This window comes from Mastigoproctus giganteus, chromosome 9 (genome assembly GCF_048544385.1).
Source record: "Mastigoproctus giganteus isolate SK-2022 chromosome 9, ASM4854438v1, whole genome shotgun sequence".
Taxonomy (NCBI): domain Eukaryota; kingdom Metazoa; phylum Arthropoda; class Arachnida; order Uropygi; family Thelyphonidae; genus Mastigoproctus; species Mastigoproctus giganteus.
The window spans coordinates 11,681,636-11,705,955 of NC_143583.1; the positions used below are offsets into that span (position 1 = coordinate 11,681,636).

Below are 24,320 nucleotides of genomic sequence, written 5' to 3' on the forward strand. Positions count from 1 at the left end.
ATGTTCTTAGTCTTTTAATATGTTCCAGGAATGTAAGCTTATGATCTAAGGTGATTCCTAAGAATTGTATGCTGGGTTGAACTGCTATTGGTTGTCCCTTCAGTTGTAGTTCCGGGTGTGGGTGCAATTTACGTTGTCGACAAAAATGGATGCACAACGTTTTTTGAGAACAAAGCTGAAAACCATTGGTTTGTGCCCATGTACTGATCTTATTTATTGCCCCTTGTAACTGTCTCTCGATCGTATTCATGTTTTTCGCATGGCAAGAAATACTAAGGTCATCCACGAACAGTGCCTTATCGATAGTGTTTGGAAGTTGTTCAGCAATGTTGTTTATTGCAATTATGAAGAGTGTAGCACTAAGTACAGAGCCCTGGGGAACTCCTTCTTCTTGAAAAAATAGTTCCGACAGTGAAGTTTTAAATCGAACCTGGAAAGTTCGCTTGTCTAGGAAGTTGCGTATGAAAATCGGGAGATGGCCCCGAAGTCCATGGCGGTGTAATTCGAGGAGTATTCCATACTTCCACGTGGAATCATAGGCCTTGCTGATGTCAAAGCAAACCATTACATGGTGTTCCGATCTAAGGAATGCATTCCGAATGGAATTCTCTAGTTTTACTAGTATATCTAGTGTTGATCTGTTCTGTCGAATGCCGAATTGTGCAGAATGTAAGAGATTGAAATTTTCCAGGTACCATATCAGTCGACGGTTCACCATCTTTTCCAGAATTTTGCAAAGGCAACTGGTCAAGGCAATGGGTCTATAGCTAGTAGGGTTTGTCGGGTCTTTTCCTGGTTTAAGGAATGCAAAGACTGTAGCGTGGTGCCATTGTTCAGGGAATGTGTCTTCCCGGTAGAGCCTATTGAACAGATCAAGAAGTGACTGCAGTGATTCAGCACTTAGTTCCTGTATCATCGAATAATGGATATTATCTGGTCCTACAGCGCTACGCCTAGATGTTGACAAGGCTCTATGTAGTTCGTGGATAGTGAATGGTAAGTTATATTGTTCTTCTGCTTTTGAAGAAAAGTTTAACTTTTGTTTTTCTGAATTTGCTTTGAATCTTCTGAAGGCTGGTATGTAACTTTCTGTTGCTGATGTTTTGGCAAAAGTTTCTCCTAATATATTGGCAATTTGGGCAGGGTCAGAAATGTTCTGCCCTCTCCATTCCATGATAGGCTGAGGTGTCGTTTGATATTTACCATTCATTTTCCTGATTGTTTTCCAAATTTTATGTGTGGGAGTTGCTTGATTGATGGTTGAAGTGAAGCAAATCCAAGCGGCCTTTTTATTACTGCGTCTAACATACCTGGCTCTTGCTCTAACGCGTTTAAACTGAATGAGATTAGCTGTGGTTGGATAGCGCCTAAAAGTATTCCAAGCTTTATTTTGGTCTCTTTTTGCTGCACGGCATTCGTCATTCCACCATATTTTTGGGTGTACAGGTAATTTTGGGGAGGATTTTGGTATAGCTTGTCCTGCTGCGTGTAGTATAGTTTCTGTGACATACTCAACCGCTTCCCTGGTTGGGGATTTTTGTATAATTTCAGGGTCCAGTTTAGCTAATTTTTTATACATCTCCCAGTCTGCTTTATCAATTAGCCACCGAGGAATTCTAGTAAGATGATAAGAGGGTTTATTTAGTAATTCAATTGTAATGGGAAAGTGATCACTATGCAGTGGATCATTGTTTGCCGTCCACTTTAGAGTAGGATACAAAGTTGCAGAACAGATAGACAGGTCTATTGCAGTATATGTTCCAGAAGGAAGGTGAACATAAGTAGGTGATCCGTCATTTAGAAGGAGAAGGTTGTTATCATCTAAGCATTTTTCAATTAGTTTTCCTCTTCGGTCAATATTGTTGTTACCCCATAGTGTGTGATGACCATTTAAGTCTCCCAGTATGAGGAAAGGTGTGGGGAGTTGAGCTATGAGGTTGTTTAGATCATTTTGTTGGATGGAAAAGCTTGGTGGAATATATAAGGAGCAGATTGTAATATGGATGTCAGCAGCTACACGGACCGCTATTGCCTCGAGGGGAGAGTTCAGTAAGACCTGTTTGACAGGAACATGTGGGTTTGTTATAACAGCTACACCACCATGTGCAGTATTTTGATTGGTTCTATCTTTTCTAAAGATATTATAATAAGACAGTTTTGGTGTGTCTTGAGGTTTGAAATACGTCTCTTGGAGGCAGAGACATATTGGTGTGTATTTAGAGATAAGGTCGTATAGGTCATTAATATTGGCACGGAAACCACGACAATTCCATTGAATTATTGTGTTCATTGTTTATCTCTAGTTAGACTTTCCGAGCGTTTTCTTGGTGCTGAGGTTCTCTGTTTTTCACTCTTGTTTTTGTCTTTCTTTCGAAAGTAGGGCCTTTCTGTTTCCATGTCTTCTTCTACAAAAATGTGTAGGACCGGGTCATCTGGGGGTATTTCCTTAGTATCCATTTCCTGTTGGTGACCAGAAGTAACGATTTGTTTTTCTTTGCGTCCTTCGTCCGGGGAGTGGAGATTTCCGATTGGTATAGAAACTGGCGTATTGACTGCCTGAGTTTGAGTTGCATTGTACAGTGTTTTTACGTAGTTCGAGAAAGACTCTTTTGGGGGTACTGTTAGTTCAGTTTGCGATGCGGTTGATTGGAATTTTTTGGTGATTTGAGCATAAGTAGATCTATTTGCAAGGGTTGGTGGTGAGACGTTTCGCTTTGCTTCTTGATAGGACACATTATGATTGGTTTTATAAATCTGAATAAGTTTCTCAGTTTTCCAGCGATCGCATGTTCTGGCGTAAGCGGGATGATCTTTTTTGCAGTTTGGGCATATCGGTTGGGAAGCAGTACAGGCTTCGCAGTTGTGTTCAACTGACCCGCACTTTGCACAAGCAGGAGTTCCCCGGCAAGCTGTCTGGGAATGTCCGTACTTCTGACATCGGAAACACCGTAGTGGGTTTGGAATATAAGGTCTGACATTACAGACCAGATATCCAGCCTTAATGGATGCTGGGCGATGTGGTGTATTAAAGGTCAGAATGAGATTGCGTGTAGGAGTCAGAACTCCTTCTTTTCTGGTGGAAATTCTCTTGACCTGTATAACGCCTTCTTCTTTAAGTTCTTCAAGCATCTCCTCTTCGGACACATCTATTAAATCCCAATCAGAGATCACTCCTTTAGAGGTGTTCAGTGATCTATGGGGTGTCACAGTAACTGGCATTCCAGCAAAGAGATTAATATTCAAGAGTCGCTCTGAGTGTTTACTATTAGAGGTCTCGATCAGAATATCTCCTGACCTAAGTCTTTTTACAGACTTAGGAGCTCCAGCTCTGCTTTCTAATTCCTTTTGTATTCTAAATGGCGAGATTTTGCCAATTGCATTTTCACCAGTTGAGTGCATGATCAGAAAAGCTGGAGAAGGATAGATGTCAGAGTCAGTTTTCTGCCGTTTTGAAGTTCCTGTAATAGAACTATCTTTCTTTTTTGATGTCTGAGGTGCATCTGGCAGCCCAGATAAGTCTGAGTTTGATTTACTCATGACGTGCTCTTTTTGGCCCCGGGAGATTATCTTTTTCTCCCAGGTTACCAGCCCCGCCACGTGGAGGCAAGAGCGGTGTCACCTAGTGACCCAAGCGAAGTGAAGGTTAGTATTAACGAAAAATAAAAAGGGGGTTAAAGAAAGGTACTTTCCTTTCTGGGTTATATAATTTGAAAGATCTATTCAATTATAATGCTCAAGAGTTAACGGACTTGCGAAACTCAGGAGAAACGTATATACAGTAAAGCGTATCAGATAATCACTATGAAAAGGCGCTGTGGTCACTAATATCGCTTGGCACTCGGAGCCTATATATATCTATCTGACACTTAATATGAGAATGATCCAACGCGAAGAAACTGTTTTCTTAATTCCTGAAATTGAAATGTTGAAACGTTTGTATTTCATTCTAAAAAGTTTTCTTTATCTTTTCTTTTTTGCTTTTGTACATAGAATGTAAATAGTTATTGTTGAAAATGTATCTACTGTTCACGTTTTAATAAAATAAAAAAAAAAATATATATATATATATATATATGTTTGTTTGTTTGTTTGTTTATTTGGTTTTTAGGAGTATTAGCAACTAAGGCCATATTGCTCAGAGATATGCGGTGGTCATTCCCTGACCTTTCAGCATTATAAAATTTTATTTTGGCATTATAAAATTTTATAATGCAATAACATAAAATAAGATAAATATTAAGCTATCATTAGAGGCAGCAAAATGCACATCCTCCACATGATGCCCAGTACATAACAGATAATTCATATAAAAATAATACATAAGTTAATTTCGTTACAGACTAGCTTATATCGGCCACAGGCTTCTGTGTTGCCTGATAATTTATATGCATCTCATGCATTTTCAAAGTCCAGTTCAAATCCTATTTAAGCCAATAAGGATACGAATGAGCCAGTCGAACAACTTTGAGGCAGTCTGCATGATGCTGAGGAGTCCCCTTCACCAAATCCAATACTACTTGGTATAACCACAATGAAGACTCTAGAGCTGAGCTGCTCGTGTGATTAGCAACCAACTTAGTGCCTAAAATTCCAACTGTTGTAGCAGGTGATTTTCACTTGTCACCGCCCAGGCATAGGGGATGCTCTTGTGGGCCTTGAGGCCACTCTTCGGGCCTTTAATCTTACACAGTTAGAGACGCAACCAACTAGAGCAAGTCAAGCGCTGGACCTAATCTTCCACAACTTGCAAGACATCAAACTCCTATCTAGCAACTTTTGATTCCAATCCGTTCACTTGCCAATTGCATGTAAACTATCCTTACAAAGCAATTCCCTTGGGTTCCCTGACGAGTACTCCGCTGACCTGCCTAGGATAGCCTTCTCTACTAAACATCTGAAGCCAGAGTCATTATCCAATGCTTGATTGGGTTTGACTGGGGAAGTCTCTATTCTGAGCCACTGGAGGATGCCATTATGCTCTTGTCCGAACAACTGAAGTTAACTGCACTATGTGGTGCAGCCAGAATCACCAGAATTAGTAACAGGTCAAATCAGGGTTTTATAAGGAAATTAAGACGGCTTTCATCACGAAGCAGAAGGCCTACCGGAAATGGCAGAAAACCCAAGTTCCCTCAGACTTTTCAATCTTTAAGAAAGAAAGAGCGCTTCTTGAAAAAGAAAAGGCAAGTCTTTAACCAAGCTGTTCTGGATAGGTTGCAGAGGAATAGAAGGATCCTTTTCCATCATCATCTAGTTATTGACCAAAAGCTTGTCCAGGAATGGGCAGTGTTCAGCTTTCTGCAGGCAGATTTTCATGATTCTGATTCCTCTCTCTCACAGGAGGACTGGTTACCCAGGACACACTTCACTGACATTGAAATAACTAGAGAGACCCTAATTGATGTCATTAATAAACTGCCCAACAAAGCTACTGTTGGTCCGGATGGTTCCCCACTATTTATTATCAAAATTTGCAGCTCATATATAGTTTACTTTCTCCTTCACCCTTTCAGACAAATCCTGCAATCTGGAATAGTTGCTTCAATATGAAGAACTTACCATGTTAAGTCCATTCCAAAGATTAAGAAACCCAAATCTCCTAAAGACCTGCGACCAATCTCCATCAGGTTGTTCTTTACTCAAAATTTTTGAAAAAGTAATTCAGCCGCAATTGCCTAGCATTGCTTTGGACACAGGCCCCGAGTACTTGCACAGTAGATCAACAACTACCAATCTTCTTGATACCCTCTTCAGAATTCAGCAGACCCTTGACACAGATTGATATTCCTGGACATTAAATCGGATAATGGAATACACCTCCCAGCTTTTTTTACCATTCTGAAACACTACTTCGGCCTGGCAGATACCTTACTTGAAATTTTGAAGTCAATTTTACTTCCTAGGCACCTGTCTATGACTCACAGCGACTTCCAGGTAACTATTAACGTCTCGAGAGGCATCCCGCAAGGAAGTTTGCTGTCAGCTATCCTCTTTGCAGCAGTTTTGGAGCCTTTCCTAGCTCGGAATCCCAACTCTGTCTCTTACCCCGACGATCTGAAGTTCTACCTGAGCTCAGATCATAATCAACAGATTCATCATATCAACCAACAAGCTTCTAGGCAGATATTGGGCTTGGAAAATTATTTTGCCACAATTGGGCTGCATCTTGATAGGTGGACCAGGGTATGTCTGTCAGGGACAAAGGTTGATGACGTAGAGCGGATATCATCTTTTAAGGGCACGTTGGCACTAATGATATTAAGAATAGGAGACCGGCGGAATTACTTCACAGGTACAGGTCACTGTTGAAAAAATACCGTGAATTAGGGTTGAATTTGAAAGTGTCTGCAATACTGCCCAGACACGATAGGAGGGAATATATGATGAGAGCCCTGTCAATCAATTCGGCCCTGGAAGGATTGTGCAAGGCTCAAGGGGTAGAATTTTTTTCTGCCTGGTCTGTACTTGTTAACACGAGAGACTGCTTCTACAGGGATGGGATACACTTAAATAGAAAGGGTGCAAGAATGTTTGCTGATGCTATCGAGGCAGTGTTAGGTGGGTCGGAAAACTGCTAGATTGGGGGGGGATTTGGGATACAAGGACTAATAGATTAACAGTAGCCACTGGCAGAGGTGAAAGTGATTCTTGCACTGCTTCTATTGGAATGAGCCGCAGCCTGGAAAATAAGATGCAAGATAGTTCAGAGACTGCTGGGAATCATTGGGGTACAAATAAACACATAGGTTGTGTTAGGGTAGCTAAGAAAAAGAAAAGGTGCATGTTCACCAATGCTAGGAGTTTAGTAAATAAATTTGATGAATTTGAGGTATTGCTCAAAACATCAAAGGCAGATATTGTTGGGATTTCAGAGACTTGGTGTCACACAGATATAAGGAATGCAGAACTGGAATTTGGGAAGTACAATGTCTACAGAAAGGATAGACAGGGTAGGAAGAGAGGAGGGGTTATGCTATTAGTTAAGAAATGCATAAAATCCAAGGAAGTGAAGCCAGTCGACATTGCTGGACAGTGCAGTGTCGAGTCAGTTTGGTGTGACATAAGCATTGGGAGATCAAAATGGAGAGTAGGAGTGTGCTATGGGCCTAATGACTCTGATAAGTATAATAAGAAACTGTACGGGGAAATAGAGTGGGCCAGTAAATCAGAGAGTCTTATAATGGGGGATTTTAATTTCCCAGATATTGACTGGAATTTCGGGGCTGGTCACTCACACACTAGCAAGGCTTTTGTGGATTTATTGGATGATTGTTTTCTACATCAGCATGTTCGGGAGGCAACTAGAGAGAGTAATACTCTTGATTTGATTATCAGTAGTGATTCTTCATGCATTAAGAATCTCTAGGTGGCAGTGATCACAGTGTGCTGAAGTGGGATTTACTCAAAGAGGTACCTACAATTAGACACAGAAGCCTATGATAGATACAAGTTGATCTGTAACCAAGTTGCAAAGGAGGTTAGGCAGGCGAAAGCAGATTACAAGAAATCTTTGGCAAGGGATGCAAAGAAAAACAGCAAAGAGTTCTTTATTTATGTAAACTCTAAAAGGAAGGGGATGAATCAGATTGGTCCACTTGATATCGATGGGTCAACTGTTGATGATCCTGCTCAGGTAGCTAACAAACTGAATGAATATTTTGCATCGACATTCACACATGAGGAGTTATTCAGCGAGGGGAATGCCAGAGGTGTATTCAACTCTGGCAGTAAGCTAGAGAATCTTGTAATAACTGAGAGTAAAGCGGAGGAGAAATTGTTGAAGATAAATACAAGAAAGGCACCCGGTGTGGATGGGATCTATCCAGTTATATTAAAGGAAGCAGCAAAGTAAGTAAGCAAACCCTTAGATATAATTATGAGAGCTTCCTTGGACTCAGGGGAAGTACCCATTGGAGATGTGCAAATGTAACCCCAATTCACAAAGGAGGATCAATGGGCGACACAAATAATTATAGACCTGTTAGTTTAACTTCTGTTCCTGGAAAATTAATGGAGGCACTGGTTAAAGAAGCACTGCAGGATCATCTAGACAAGACTTCAGTCACAGCTCAGACACAGCATGGTTTTGTTAAGGGGAAGTCTTGCCTGACCAATTTGATTGGATACTATGATGCAGTCACAAAAGAACTGGATGCAGGGAATAACTTTGATATTATATACTTGGATCTTAGAGAGGCTTTTGATACTGTTGCACATGGAAGACTGCTGCACAAATTGGAGCAGTGTGGCATTGGAGGCAAATTGCTGCTGTGGATAAAGGGGTGGTTGAGGGGGAGAAGACAGAGATTGGTAATCAATGGACACTGCTCATCGTGGACTAATGTTATTAGTGGAGTCCCTCAGGGTTCAGTATTGGGTCCATTATTGTTTTCTGTATTTATAAATAATATCGACGATGGTATATCAAGCTTAATGTCCAAGTTTGCCGACGATACGAAGGTTGGCAGGGTTGTCAAGGACACTACTGACACTATGCTACTGCAACAGGATCTGGAAAGGTTGAGCAGATGGGCTTCGAGGTGGCAAATGAAGTTTAACATTGACAAATATAAAGTACTACATATGGGAAACAGCAACCCCAGAGCAACGTATCAACTCTGTGGTACTACACTGACAATGGTAGAGAATGAAAGGGACCTGGGGGTGGTTGTGCAGGCAGATATGAAGTTCTCTGAGCAGTGCAGATGGGTTGCAAGAGTAGCACATGGTGTATTGTCGATGATATATAGGAATTTTTCTAGCAGGTATAAGGAGGTGAGGTGATTATTCCATTGTATAAGGCAATGGTCAGACCACACGTAGAGTACTTTATACAGGTCTGGAGGCCTTATTTCAAGAAGGATATAGAGATGCTCTGGAACGAGTACAGAGAAGGGCAACAAGATTAGTGAATGGAACAAAGGGGTGCCTTACGAAGAAAGGCTTAAGTTTTGCAAATTACAGTGTCTGGAGACTAGGTACCGGCGAGGTGGTCTGATAGAGGTGTATAAAGCCTTGAATGGTTTGAGCATGCTCAATGCTGATGGGATTCTTCCTCTTGCTCAGAATAATCACCTGAGAGGGCATAAATTCAAATTGAGGAAAGACAGATGTAGGATAGACGTGAGGAAATTTGCCTTTAGCCAGCGGGTGGTTGGTTGGTGGAACAGACTTCCATCCCTTGTCGTGGAGGTTGATAGCCTGAATAGGCTTAAGGCTCAGCTGGACAGGTATTTCAAACGAACAGAGGGATGAAGTGGAAGTGGTTATTTTTTATTTATTTATTTAGTTATTTTTTTTTTTTTTGGCTGATGCTGTATAAGCTTGCTTTCTTGCATCAAATGCCTCTACTAATGCTAATGCTAATGACTACAAGGAATGTAGAAAGACCAAGAGGTGAAGTGCTCAAATTGTAAAACTGTTGGGCTGCCTTACAATCATCCTCTTAGGGATCCCAAATGCTCTATATATATATCAAAGCAGTCAACCAATTGAAACAGAAAAATTATGGAACATTCCCATAATCACAATAATGGCCAAGCCTCGAGGTTCTTAAAAATGCCCAGAGAGGCCAAGCAGTTGCAATCCAAATCAAAATTATCATGGAAGAAAAAGAAATAGACATTGCCTGTATCCAACAGCCTATACCTACCTATACCTATTGGGGTAGGGTTCAAGGATATCCTAGATCATATAGAATTGTTGAGGCCACTACAGACACCTCATAGGCTGCCTTGATAATAAGAAAGCCTAGTTTAACAGTCACTAAAATTAGTAATTTCTGCAGCCTGTGCTCAAATTACTTTCTCTCTGGGATGCTTCCATATTATATCTCTATATTGCAAACCTGGACAAAATATAGAACCAAACTTACAATATTTGCAAACAGCTTTACGATTCCTTACCTGAGAGCAAAGTCTTGGTGTCTGTGGATGCCAGCTGCAGGTCTCTGAATGGGAATAGCTTAGAGGACTTCATTGCTACTTCACCATTTAGAGTTTTAAACCAGCAACACAATCTTGCAACCTACAGTAGTATGTTCCAATAAAGTGTGATTGATGTAACAATGGCCACAAATGCTATTGCACACAAATTCGTAAATTGTAGGGTGCAAGAGTCCTGGACCATGTCTGACCACTGTGTAATCACTTTCCAACTGGTTCATCAGCTAGATCAGAATTCCTCTCCCCAAGTACATGATATCATTAGGTATGATATTTATAAGGCAAATTGGACCAAATTCACTGAATTCTACCTTTCAGGGAATCTTCCCACAAACATAATAATTAATAACACCCTGATGAACAGGTGTCTAAATTTACTAAACTTATTATAAAGGCCAATTCTGACACCTTTAGAAAGAAAAGGCCCCGAATGAATGTAGTCCACTGGTGGTGGCCTGAACTAGAAAACCTCCAAGCAAATGGTGCACCAAGCAAGGAAGCATTTTCAAAGATCTAGATGGCCTCCAGATATACCATCATCAATATCATTTATACATACTGAAAACAACAATGGACCCAACACCAAACCGTGAGGGACTCCACCAATAACATTAGTCCACGATGAGCAGTGTCCATTGATTACCACTCTGTCTTCTCCCACTCAACCATCCCTTTATCCATAGCAGCAATTTGCCACACTTCCCCAATTTGTTGAGCAGGCTTCCATATGCAACAATATCAAAAGCCTTTCTAAGATCCAAATATATGATATCAAAGTTATTTCCTGCATTCAGTTCCTTTGTGACCACATCATAGTATCCAATCAAATTGGTCAGGCAAGACTTCCCCTTAACAAAACCATGCTGTGTCCGAGCAATACCTGAAGTCTTGTCTAGTTGATCCTGCAGTGCTTCTTTAACCAGTGCCTCTACTAATTTCCTGGAAAAGAAGTTAAACTAACAGGTCTATAATTACTTGTGTTGCCCTTTGATCCTCCTTTGTGAATTGGGGTTACATTTGCACATCTCCAGTCTGTGGGTACTTCCCCTGAGTCCAAGGAAGCTCTCATAATTATGCCTAACGGTTTGCTTACTTCCTTTGCTGTCTCCTTTAATATAACTGGATAGATCCCATCCACCCCCAGGTGCCTTTCTTGTATTTATCTTCAACAATTTCCCCTCCACTTTACTCTCAATTATTACAAGATCATCTAGCTCACTGCCAGTGTTTACTTCATCTATGGCATTCCCCTTCCTGAATAACTCCTCATGTGTGAATGCAGATGCAAAATATTCATTTAGTTTGTTAGCTACCTGAGCAGGATCATGAACAGTTGAACCATCGATATCAAGTGGACCAATCTGATTCATCCCCTTCCTTCTAGAGTTTATATAAGTAAAGAACTCTTCGCTGTTTTTCTTTGCATCCCTTGCCAAAGATTTCTCGTAATCTGCCTTCGCCTGCCAAACCTCCTTTGTAACTTGGTTACAGATCAACTTATATCTATCATAGGCTTCTGTGTCATATGTTAATTTATATGTATCCCATGCATTTTTCTTCTCTGCCATATGTCTCATTAATTCATCTGACATCCATTTAGGCCTAAACCTTGAACAATATTTCTTAGTTGGTATGTAAAGCCTAGTAGCTTCCAAGATTAATTCTTTGAATGCTTCCTATTTTGAATTTGCTGTTGGTAACATCATCAGTTTGTCCCACCATATAGAATTTAAATACTGTCTCAGACCATCATAGTCGCCTTTACGAAAGCAATAACCCTTCTCTTTACCCCTGATAATAGTTACCTCCTTGAGTAAATCCCACTTCAGCACACTGTGATCACTGCCACATAGTGTTTCCTGTATCTGCAGATTCTTAATGCATGAAGAATCACTACTGATAATCAAATGAAGAGTATTGCTCCCTCTAGTTGCCTCCCGAACATGCTGATTTAGAAAACAATCATCCAATAAATCCACAAAAGCCTTGCTAGTGTGTGAGTGACGAACCCACAAGTTCCAGTCAATATCTGGGAAATTAAAATCCCCCATTATAAGACTGATTTACTGACCCACTCTATTTCCCTGTACAGTTTCTTATTATACTCATCAGAGTCATTAGGCCTATAGCACACTCCTACTCCCAATTTTGATCTCCCAATGCTTATGTCACACCAAACTGACTCGACACTGCACTGTCCAGCGATGTCGACTGGCTTCACTTCCTTGGATTTTATGTGTTTCTTAACTAATAGCATAACCCCTCCTCCCTTCCTATCCTTTCTGTAGACGTTGTACTCCCCAAATGCTAGTTCTGCATTACTTATATCTGTGTGACACCACGTCTCTGATATGCCAACAATATCCACCTTTGATGCTTTGAGCAATACCTCAAATTCATCAAATTTATTTACCAAACTCCTAGCATTGGTGTACACGCATGTATACATGCACCTGTTCTTTTTCTTAGCTACCCTAACACAACCCATGTGTTTACTTGTACCCCAATGACTCCCAGCAGTCTCTGAAATATGCTGCATCTTATTTTCGAAGCTGCTGGTCATTCCAATAGAAGCAGTGCAAGAATCACTTTCACCTCTGCCAGTGGCTACTGTTAATCTATTAGTCCTTGTATCCCAAATCCCCCCCCCAATCTAGCAGTTTTCCGACCCACCTAACACTGCCTCGATAGCATCAGCAAACATTCTTGCACCCTTTCTATTTAAGTGTATCCCATCCCTGTAGAAGCAGTCTCTCGTGTTAACAAGTACACACCAGGCTGAAAAAAATTCTACCCCTTGAGCCTTGCACAATGTTTCCAGGGCCGAATTGATTGTGTGATTCAATTTTACTGATCTATATCACATAATGATCTGATTAGAGAAATGAATTATGAAAGAACATAAAATTTCCAGGGCTAAGATGACACGATGATATTAATTTAAAAATGATTTATTGTAAATATGTTATTTTTAATTGTAGAATGCAAAATCAATAATACTAATACAAAATTTAAAGTACATTCAGAGTCAGTCACAGGATTTTCTAAAAAAAGGGGGAATAAAGTAGCATTCTCGGGGGAATCATTAAGCCTTAATCATCATGAAGCAGTAAAAAAATTCAGATTTTTTAATAAAAAAGTATTAAAAAAAATCAACACAAGGGATGGGCTATACCTGTGACTGCCTCTGTGTACATTCAATAATATCACAGTTAGAGCACCTCCTCCCTCTCCAAGTATTATTTCTAATTCAATGCTTATTATTTCTAATTCAAAACAAATTTTTACTTGATGACCAGCTACAGAAAGGGTATCATGATAAAGCTGATCACTAAGTTTAAAATATGTTTTAATCTTACATTTGTAAAAATTAATAAAATAAACTATAAATGCCCTTTGCTGAAGTCATAAATTTCTTGCCAATGCCTACCAAACAGGAAATGACGATTGAAAAAGTCAACAGAGACTTTTTTTCATTCTTTCTCTATATCATCTTAAAGTTTAACAGTAATCATGCTAATTTTAAGAATAAAATAAATATATATAAAGTGGATGGAATGATTGGAAGAAATTTTAAGAAAATAACTCTGCATGCAAGTGAGATGGCATGTCGACTCTCACTAGCTTAAAGTCATCAAAAGATGGCAAGTTCAGAGTAAGAATAAAATGAAGTCCACCTAATGATATGAGGGTGGATGTTGTACATATATAAGAGAAATGAAAAATTTTTCATTTCTCCTATACTCATTTTCCACGATGCTCATATCTTCAGGATGGGAAAACACACATTTCCCTGAAGAGAAACAGGCATCAGTGTACCCATTTGGTCAGCATCAACAAGAAAATTACATGTATTGATATACATATTTAATAAAAAAAAAAAAAAAAAAAAAAAAACATTAAAAAAATAATTACTGAATCAAGGCAATTGGAAGAAATCTAGAATAAGAAAATCAAGTTTCAAGAAGCTGAATTATTACCTAGAAATGAAGTTAGTTTGGAGAGCAAAGAAACAATCATATAACTCCATTTTTGGCAAACGAAGTGCAATGAGAGGCTCCAAAACTTCTAACCACCTGCTGTTTTTTTCATAGTGTTGTCCAGTTATTTTGCAGTACCTTGTTAAAACAGATTCTAAATCACTAACAACACTAAGTTTATCCTCCTCTTCATTTCCTAACCTATCTAATATAAAAAATCATATTTATATATCTTTTTATATGATTAATTTAAAAATTATTTAAAATCCTTCAATTTTAATTTTTTAAAGACAATGTACACAATATGCAAAAGCAAAAAAAAAAAACCTAAAATAATTTCTAATTACAGTAAAAAATTCGGGAAACTTGGGGACTTTATCAGTGCTTTATCTTAGAGTTAAATTCCCATATAAAATGTTCCCAAAGATTTGTGAACAATTTGATTTTTTAAAATTAAAGATGAATAAATACAGGTACTATACATACTGGATGAACTAATTCTCTTTAAAAAAATCATTTAAAGAAAGATTAGTTGCCCTTTTCCTTTCATCATGACAAATGGCGATATCACGATAGCCTCCATCAACCATTAGACAACACACTCCTATTGTCTCTTCCACCTTCCATGTGATTTCTCTTAAATATTTGGGGTTCTGACCCATTGAAGGGGGTGCTGAAGATTTCATAATCACTATCATCCTATTCTTTAATTTGCATTTGTGCCTGCAATAATCAAATTGTTGGTCGTGAGGTCTCTTCAATGAGATTCCAGCAATTCCTCACACCTTCAGCAATTACTTCTACGTTAAGGTGTTCTGCCACATCTAAAATTTCCTTTGTGACATTTTCTTATTTTTTTTATTTTTTGAAAGCCTTCATAGTCATGGACAAACTATAGGCAAAGTTTTCTCCCGCTTACCCTTCAGAGCACATTACTTGATATCTTTCCAGCTTGCAGCAATTATTTTGCCCTGATATAAGGATGTTATCCCCTCCCATCCAAAACTGTTTAAGCGTTATTGCTTCCTTCCCGTAAGTAAAGCAATAGTCTGAGCTACTGTTCTTCTCAAACAATACTGCCAAAAGGCAAAACTGACCTCTTGATCCACAGGCATTTCTTTTTCAACCCATCATCTCAGGGGGCACCCTTACCTTGTTTTCCCTTTTCACTCATTTGGATCATACAGTAAAAAGCACATCTAAAAGTTGTTGCACTAAAAATATGAAAACGAAGATTCATAAGCTTGTTTGTTTGTTATTTGGTTTTTGAGCATTAGCAACTAAGGCATATTGCTCCGGGATATGCGGTGGTCATTCTCTGACCTTTCCGCATCCTCCGTATTTGGTGGTGATGGGCTCGAACCCCGGTCTAATCAAGAAGCGTGTGCTACACACTGCTACTCCTTTCCACCTGGATAGGGAGGTGCCTAGAATCATAAGCAGACAAAGCAAAACCAAAACCTCTGTTTTAGTTTTGCTTTTAAGACACATTAGCTTATAATCCAATAACTAAATTTTCTGCTTATACTCCAGCCAAGCACAAGAATTAGACATGTACAATTGCTGTCGTCATTTATAGGCAACAAGATTGATGAATGGAACAGAGGGTTGCTCTTACAAAGAGAGTCTTAAGTTTTGCAGACTGCAGTGTCTGGAGACTAGGCACCTGCGAGGTGATCTGATTGAGGTGTATGGGGCCTTGAATGGTTTGAGCAAGATCAATGCTGATGGGATTGTTTCTCTTGCCCAGATTAATTGCCTGAGAGGACATGGGTTCAGGTTTAGGAGAGACAGTTGTAGAAATGATGTGTGGAAATTTGCCTTTAGCCAGCAGGTGGTTGATTGCCGGAACAAACTTCCATCCGTTGTTGTAGAAGTTGATGGCTTAAATAAATTCAGGGCAGAACTGGACAAACATTTGGAGTTAATGGATGGGTGAAATGGTAAGGATTTTTTTTTTTGGCTGATGCTGTATAAGCTTGCTTTCTTGCATCATATGCCTCTACTAATGCTTCTCTAATTAAAATTTCTCTTTTCCATTCTATCAAATTCATCTGGTGTCTCTATCATTCTCCTAACTCCATAATCACTCTGAACTCTTGCTTACTTTTTTTGAAACTCCACTTTCTCCAGTCCAACAGTTAGGTAATTTTCTTAGGATATTTTAATGCTCACTAACCCAGGGGTAGTGAGCATTTCACACATTTCACACCTAGGGTCCTGAGCTGGATAACATCATCATTCTTTTTCTAGGTGATTCCCTTCTACTTTTACTCTCACTCTCTCTCTCTCAGGGTAACATAGAATTTCTTTCTTTTTTTTTTTTTTGCAGGTGCAGCAAAAGCCTCAGGCTTCCTTGCACCATATGGCTAAATATAATAATAATATATACACATATTGGACAAGTGGTATCAATATGGAATGTAGATATATTGAGCAAGTGGTATCAACAGGGAATTTACATATCATCAGAAGTATATTAACCTAATGTACAGTAACCAAGTGTTAGTTGGATTACCAGTGGTATTTGATCTTTGAGTCTGTCGCAGACAATCTCTCAGAAATGCCAAGCTGTGCTTGCTACCTGGGAGTCTAAAATGCTGATGGAACTGATATTTGAGTGACACTCAAGTCATGTGGACCTAATTTAAGCAAAGTCAGATCAGTCTGTGACAGCTAAATTTGTTGCTTGCACCTTCACAAAGATGGGACTGTTAATAATCCTGGGTATAACAACTATGTGCAAGTCCTGAAATATGGCACATAGCATATTGGAGCTGACCGCCCTAGGTGTTTTCTTATGTTTAACTTCAATAACATAAGCAGGGCTCAAGATGTGGCGCCCACACCACACGGAGGAATGCTGCCCCTCTATGTTAATGGTAACACAGAGGAGCAGCATTCCTTGGTAATACTAGGTAGTAGATGACTCTCATCAACAGGTGCAATACTACCACTCTGCTTATTGGAGGCTTGACGTGGTGGAACTCATGTTTAGTCTCCAAAGACAGTTGTAGAATAGATGTTTAAACCCCACTCCCATCTCTTCCATCATGCAGTATGATTGATGTCTTTTGAGGTCATGATGGACATCATGGAAAGATCCAATCTTCCTTATATTGAGGGTAGAACTCTAAAACAGTGTTCACAGACCAGCCATTAGATGGTCCATCAGGCGCGAAACTATTGGTAACTCTCTAGGAAGCAGCCGGATCCATTAGTGTATAATCTCCCTGCCTCTACTCTGCTAAATAGTGACTGGAGGGAGTCTGAGTAGTGTGTATGGGGGGGGGGGCATTGTTGAGGTCATGTTATGTCAAGGAGCTGGGTATATTCTTATCATGTGTATGCTGTATCTAAAAACTTGATTATTTTGTATAGCATGTCCCCCCATCTTTTCTTACTATGGAAGACACCATGAATTGCCAAACTAATAGAACAAACTTATCTGCGAAAAGACCCAACCTCACAAACACTTTCTCTTTCATTTCACAAATATATGTGATCTCAGTTCTAATCTCAATGATGTCTATTTCCACTTACAGTCTGCAAACCCCACTTACTTTTGCTGACAGAATCCCAGTTATCGGTTGATTCAACCACTGCTTCAGTTGTCCGAATTATTCCCTTTACAATTTGCTTTTGCTTCCAAGGTGGTACTTGTGCATATGTCCATTTTAACATTCAGTAATTTGACAGTAATTTGGAATCTCCTCTTTTCGATCTTCTCTGGCTTAAAATCTCTCTACAACGTTCTCTCAAATTCATCTATTGCCTTTTTCATTCTCCAACTCCACTAATCGCTTGAAACTCTTTGACTTCCTCTCTTTGAAACTTGACTTTCTACAGTCCAACTTCCATAACATTGAACTTTTACCCATCTATGTTCCCACCTCTGTCAAAACCAGATGGTTCTATTGCCACTTCAGTTAAAGATAAAGGTGACTTGCTACCATTCTATTTTTCTTCCATCTCCTGTATTGATGATCTTATTAAACCACTTTCCACCATTTCCAGTATACTCCATTCAATGCCTCCTATTGTCTCCCATCAAAAGGGTGTCAGAAGGATTTTGACGAATCTTGATGCTAAGAAAGCTCCAGGTCCTGATGGTATAGTAGTAGTAGTAGTGGCATGTGATGCAAGAAAGCAAGTGTATGAGCTTATGCAGCATCAGCCAAAAAAAAAAAAAAAAAAAAAACAACCATTCCCTCCAAATGCCTGTCCAGTTCCTCCTTAAATTTATTCAACCTATCAACTTCCACAACGACAGATGGAAGTTTGTTCCAGCAATTAACCACCCGCTGGCTAAAGGCAAATTTCCGCACATCTATTCTACATCTGTCCTTTCTTAATTTGAATTTATGCCCCCTTAGGTTCGTAATCTGAACAAGTGGAAGGATCCCATCAGAATTCAGCGTGCTGAACCCATTCAAGGCCTTATACACCTCAATCAGATCACCACACAGGTGCCTAGTCTCCAGCCACTGCAATTTGCAGAACTTAAGCCTCTCTTGATAAGAGGATCCCTTCATTCCCCTCACCAATCTTGTTGCCCTCCTCTGTACACGTTCAAGTAAATCTACATCCTTCCTAAAATGAGGCCTCCAGACCTGTACGTAGTACTCAAGGCGTGGCCTGACCATTGCCTTATACAGAGGGGTAATCACCTCCTTTTCCCTGCTAGCAAAATTCCTATATATCATTGACAAAACCCCATGACCTGCCCTGGCAGCCTGTCTGCATTCCTCAGAAAACTTCATATCTGCCTGCACAATTACTCCCAGGTCTTTTTCATTTTCTACCACCTTAAGTGTAGTACCACACAGTTGGTATGTTTCTCTGGGGTTACTTCTACCCATATGCAGTACTTTTGCATTTGTCAAGGTTAAACTTCAGTTGCCACTTCTTAGCCCATCTGCCCAAATTATCCAGATCCTGTTGCAGTAGCACACTGCCATTACTGTCATTAACAACCCTGCCAACCTTTGTATCATCGGCAAACTTCGACATTAAGTCTGACATACCTTCATCAATATCATTGATAAATATACAAAACAACAGTGGACCTAACACCGAACCCTGTGGGACCCTACTAATAACATTAGTCCAAGAAGAGCAGCACCCATTGATTACCACCCTCTGTCTTCTCCCACTTAACCATCCTTTTATCCATTGTAGCAACTTTCCCTTAATACCATGCGCAATAGTGTCAAAAGCTTTCCTGAAATCCAAATATATGATATCAAAATTATTTTTTGCATCCAGTTCCTTTGTAACCACATCATAATATCCTATCAAATTTGTCAGACAAGACTTTCACTTAAACTCATGCTGTGTCTGAATTATTGCTGCAGTCTTGTCTAGATGATCCTGCAATGCGTCTTTAACCAGCGACTCCATTATTTTACCCAGAACAGAAGTTAAACTAACTGGTCTGTAATTACTCGTGTCACCCTTCGATCCCCCTTTGTGAATTGGGGATACATTTGCACATCTCAGTCCGTGGGAACCTCCTCTGAGTCCAAGGACGCTCTCATAATTATGGCTAAGGGTTTGCTTAGTTGCTTTGCCGCCTCCTTTAATATAACTGGATAGATCCCATCCACCCCAGGTGCTTTTCTTATGTTTAACTTCAACAATTTCTCCTCCACTTTGCTTTCAGCTATTACAAAATCATTAAGCTACAATTGTATCCTGCTACAATTTGATAACCTTCTGTCATTTTCAAACCTTAATAATTCCTCACGTGTGAATGTAGATGCAAAATACTCATTCAGTTTGTTTGCTATCTGAGCAAGATCATCAACAGTTGAACCATCGATGTCAAGTGGACCAATCAGATTCATCCCCTTCCTTTTAGAGTTTATATAAGTAAAGAAATCCTTGCTGTTTTTCTTAGCATCTTTTGCCAAGGATTTCTTGTAATCTGCCTTCGCCTGCCGAACCTCCTTTGTGTATTTCTCACTTGTTCTCAAAACCTTTGCTTCTGAACTTATTCCTGTTCTGTGTTACCTTTTTTCACTGTCTTATTCCAAAGTTGTTTTCCTTCTGCTTCAAAATTTGCTCTTATTCAGTCAGTTCTTAAAAAAAGTGACTAATCCTACCATCCAATTATCATCCCATCGCAATTATTTCCACTCTTTCTAAACTAATGGAGAAATCAATTAACCGCCAACTCAAACTATATAGATACCTTCCATCTGATCAATGATCACCAGTATGGATTTAACGATGTCGATCCACTGGTGATATTCTGGCTTATGTTACCCATCTATTGACAAATTCAATGGAAAAGTGAGGGGAAACTAACAGTTGTTCTTGATATTTCAAAGGCTTTGATCTTGTTTGGCATAAAGATCTTAGCATTAGTAGAGGCATATGATGCAAGAAAGCAAACTTCGTTAAATAAATTTAAGGCTGAGCCTGTTCAGCTCAGCCTTAAATTTATTTAGGCTATCAACTTCCACAACAAAAGATGGAAGTCTGTTCCACCAATCAACCACCTGCTGGTTAAAGGCAAATTTCTGCACATCTATTCTACAACTGTCTTTTCAGGTTCTTGTTCTGAGCAAGAGGAAGAATCCCATCAGCATTCAGCTTGCTTAACCCATTCAAGGCCTTATACATCTCAACCAGATCACCTCACAGGTGCCTTTTCTCCAGGTGCTGCAATTTGCAGAATTAAATCCTTTCTTGCTAAGAGCACCCCTCTGTTCCCCTCCCCAATCTTGTTGCCCTTCCTTTGTACTCGTTCTAGCAACTCTATATCCTTCCTGAAATGAGGCCTCCAGATATGTACACAGTACTCTAGGTGTGGCCTGACCATTGCTTTATACAAGAGAATAATCACCTCCTTATCCCTGCTAAAAAAATTCCTGCATATCATTGACAAGACACCATGAGCTACTCTTGCAGACTGTCTGCACTACTCAGAAAACTTCATATCTGCCTGCACAATTACCCCCAGGTCCTTTTCACTCTCTACCACTGTCAGTGTAGTACCACACAATTGATACATTACTCTGGAGTTACTGCTTCCCATATGCAGTACTTTACATTTGTCAACGTTAAACTTCAGTTGCCACTTCTCAGCCCATTTGCCCAACTTATCTAGATCCAGTTGGAGTAGCATACTGTCTTTACTGTCGTTAACATTCCTGCCAACCTTTGTATCATCTGCAACTTGGACATTAATCCTGATATGCCTTCATCAATATCATTGATGAATACACAAAACAACAATGGGTCCAGCACCGACCCCTGGGGAACTCCACTAATAACATTTGTCCACGAAGAGCAGCATCCATCGATTACCACTCTCTGTCATCTCACACTCAACCAACCCTTTATCCATTGTAGCAACTTACCCTTAATGCCATACCTCTCCAATCTGTACAGCAGTCTTCCATGTGCAACAATATCAAAAGCTTTCCTGAAATATAAGTATATGATATCAAAATTATTTTTTAAAATTCAATTCCTTTGTGTTATCTTCTAAATAAGCTTCCATCTAATGGTTTGCTAACTGTGCTTTTGTAATTGGATATCCAGTTTTTTGTCTGGCCACTCACTGCAGGTGATGGTATACAGTTCTCTGCCTTCTAACTTCTCCACTAATTCTAGTGTTCCCCAAGGTTCAGTTCTCTCTCCCACTCTTTTCCTCTTGTATATTAATGACTTTCTTCCATTGACTGGAAATTCTATCCATAGTTTTGCTGATGATGGCATTCCATCTTCTAGTTTGAGAAAACCTTCCCAATGCAAACTGCTTCAACTTCTCAAACATCCACCACCAATTCCTTAACTGCTGATCTCAAGGTAATTCTCTAGTGGGGCTCTAACCAAGAAAGGTTCTGCAAATTGCAGCACCTGGATGTGAGATGAATTGATTGAGGTCTATAAAGCCTTGAATGGGTTGTGCAAGCTGAATGCTGATGGGATTCTTCCTCTTGCTCAGAATAACCTGAGAGGGCATAAATTCAAATTGAGGAAAGACAGTTGTAGAATAGATGTGTGGAAATTTGCCTTTAGCCAGCAGGTAGTTGATTGGTGAAACAGACTTCTATTTATTGTTGTGGAAGTTGATAGCGTAAATAATTTTAAGGCTGAGCTGGACAGGCATTTGGAACAAATGGAAGGGTTTTTTTTTTTTTTTTTTTTTATTTTGGCTGATGCTGTATAAGCTATCGTATGCCTCTACTAATGCTAATGCTAAGATAACTTAGTTGACTTCAATTCTTCTAAAATTCAGTCATATCGTATATTTCAACAAAAAGGATTCTCACATGCTTGTTTTCAATTACACTGTGATTTCTCAGCAAGATCATATACCATACCTCTATTGGGGTATACTCTGTCTTCTAATCTCTCTTGGCATTAGCACATTACAAATATTGCTTCCTCTGCATCTAAAAAACTGGGTTTTCTGTTCCAATCTTGGTGTTACTTTCTTCCAAACAGCTGATCACTCTTCTGTACAAATCAGAAATCCATCCTACCACTGAATATTGTTCCCTTATCAGGCACACTGTCCCCTAAACCTTTCTCAGGCTTCTAAATTCCTTTCAAAAGAGACAAGTTAGGTTAATTAACCTAATTCTTGCTCCATGCCTTTTCTATACACTTTCACTGTTCTTCTGAATTGGCTTCTGTTCCGGCTCTCTCTTCTAAGGGGTCCGAACATGTGCCGTAACCAGTCACCATCATTTTACTGTCCAACTTCAAACTCACAGTACCAACTTTTCTTCTTCCTCATTTATACATTCAACTTATGTTCTCCGGAACAACCTTCCTTCATATGTATTTCCTGAACATTACAATCTACAGAAGTTCAAGTCAAATATCTTCTTTCATTTTCTCAACCTTCAACCCATGCACAGTAGTAAGTACTATTGGTTCCAATACCTCTCATTATTAGGGGTCTCATAAAAAAATGCAAAGAAGAAGCTTATATACAATATCAGCAACGCACACACAGTACTACTTCGTTTGTCATTCTCTTCTAATAATTTGTCCAATCCTTTCCTATATTTATTCAACCTACCCACTTCAATGCCAAATAGAAGTTTATTCCAACAATGAAATATGTTCTCAGGCTGAAAGCAAATTTTTGCACATTTATTTGCAAAATAATTATCCAAATAATCCTTTTTCATCTTTTTCCAAATAATTATGTCCACCTAAGAGAAACACTGAAATCAGGTCTCCTTGAATGCGGCTTGACGTTTCCAGTATCTTTAACCATCCTACACACCTTTTATATCATTTAAAGTTAATATGCTTTCATCAAAGTTGTTAATAAATATTAAAACAGTAAGGGCTCAACAGTGCACTCTGAAGGATTGCAATTAACAGAACTCAGGCCTTTCTTGGGAAAAATACTCTTATGCCACTCCTTTATACTCTTTCTTGGTGCTCTTCTCTGCACTTGATCCAATATATCTCAGGGCTCAGTGTTGGGCCCCGACTGTTTTCATTATTCATTAACAATATTTATGAAGGTATATAAAAGTTTAAATGTTATGAATGTGTACAGGGCAGTTAATGGTATTAATCCGGGTATGCTACTCCAATAAATTAAGCAGTGAGATGAGTGGCAATTGAGGTTTAGCACTAATAAATGTAAGGTCCTGAATTTGGCTATCAGCAATCCAAGAATAATCTACCAATTTGGTGGTAACATGCACAATGTAATGATGAATGAAAATGACCTAGGGGTAATTGTACAGTCTGACACTTTCTCTGATAGTGCAGACATGCTGCTGGAGCAGCTCAGGAATTTTGCCAGCAAGAGCAAAGAGGCATAATCCCTTATACAATGGACATATTTTGAGTACTGTATACAGAAATACAGTACTGCATAATGTATAAAGGCAATGGCAAACCACTGCTGTAAAATGCCAAGAATGTCATGGTCATGCACAATTTAAGAAAGGTAGACAACAGCGTGAAGGGGATCTTAGTGTTGTCAGATGCAGATGCCTTGCTCAGTATGGATAACCAGGGACTACAGGTGGTGCTGGATCATCAACAAGAAACTGTAAGCAGAACTAGCAACAGCAGGAACAGAAAGAAAAATAGGCGAGCATGGAAATTGGCTACTTGGAATGTGAGGACTCTTTTCCAATGCAGCAAATCTGATATGGTAAAACAGAAAATGGAACGATTACAAATTAACATACTCGGGTTATGTGAGATCAGATGGAAAGAGAGAGTGGAAACTTCAAGACAGGAAGGACAACAAAAAATGATTTATTCGGGAGGAGACGGCCACGAAAGAGGAGTTGGGGTTTTGTTGGATAGCATTAGCATTAGTAGAGGCATTTGATGCAAGAAAGCAAGCTTATGCAGCATCAGCCAAAAAAAAAAAAAAAAAAAAAAAAAAAAAGTAACA

The 24,320-nt window shown here is 39.3% G+C and overlaps 1 protein-coding gene across 1 annotated transcript in view; it reads right to left on the reverse strand.

Moving 5' to 3' along the window:
• TBC1D23 (TBC1 domain family member 23) overlaps positions 1-24,320 on the reverse strand; it is a 249,771-nt gene that overhangs the window by 177,369 nt on the left and 48,082 nt on the right. The window contains exon 4 of the mRNA XM_090381875.1: positions 13,925-14,129. Coding sequence (XP_090238001.1) covers positions 13,925-14,129 — 205 coding nt within the window. The remainder of the gene's footprint in view (positions 1-13,924; positions 14,130-24,320) is intronic.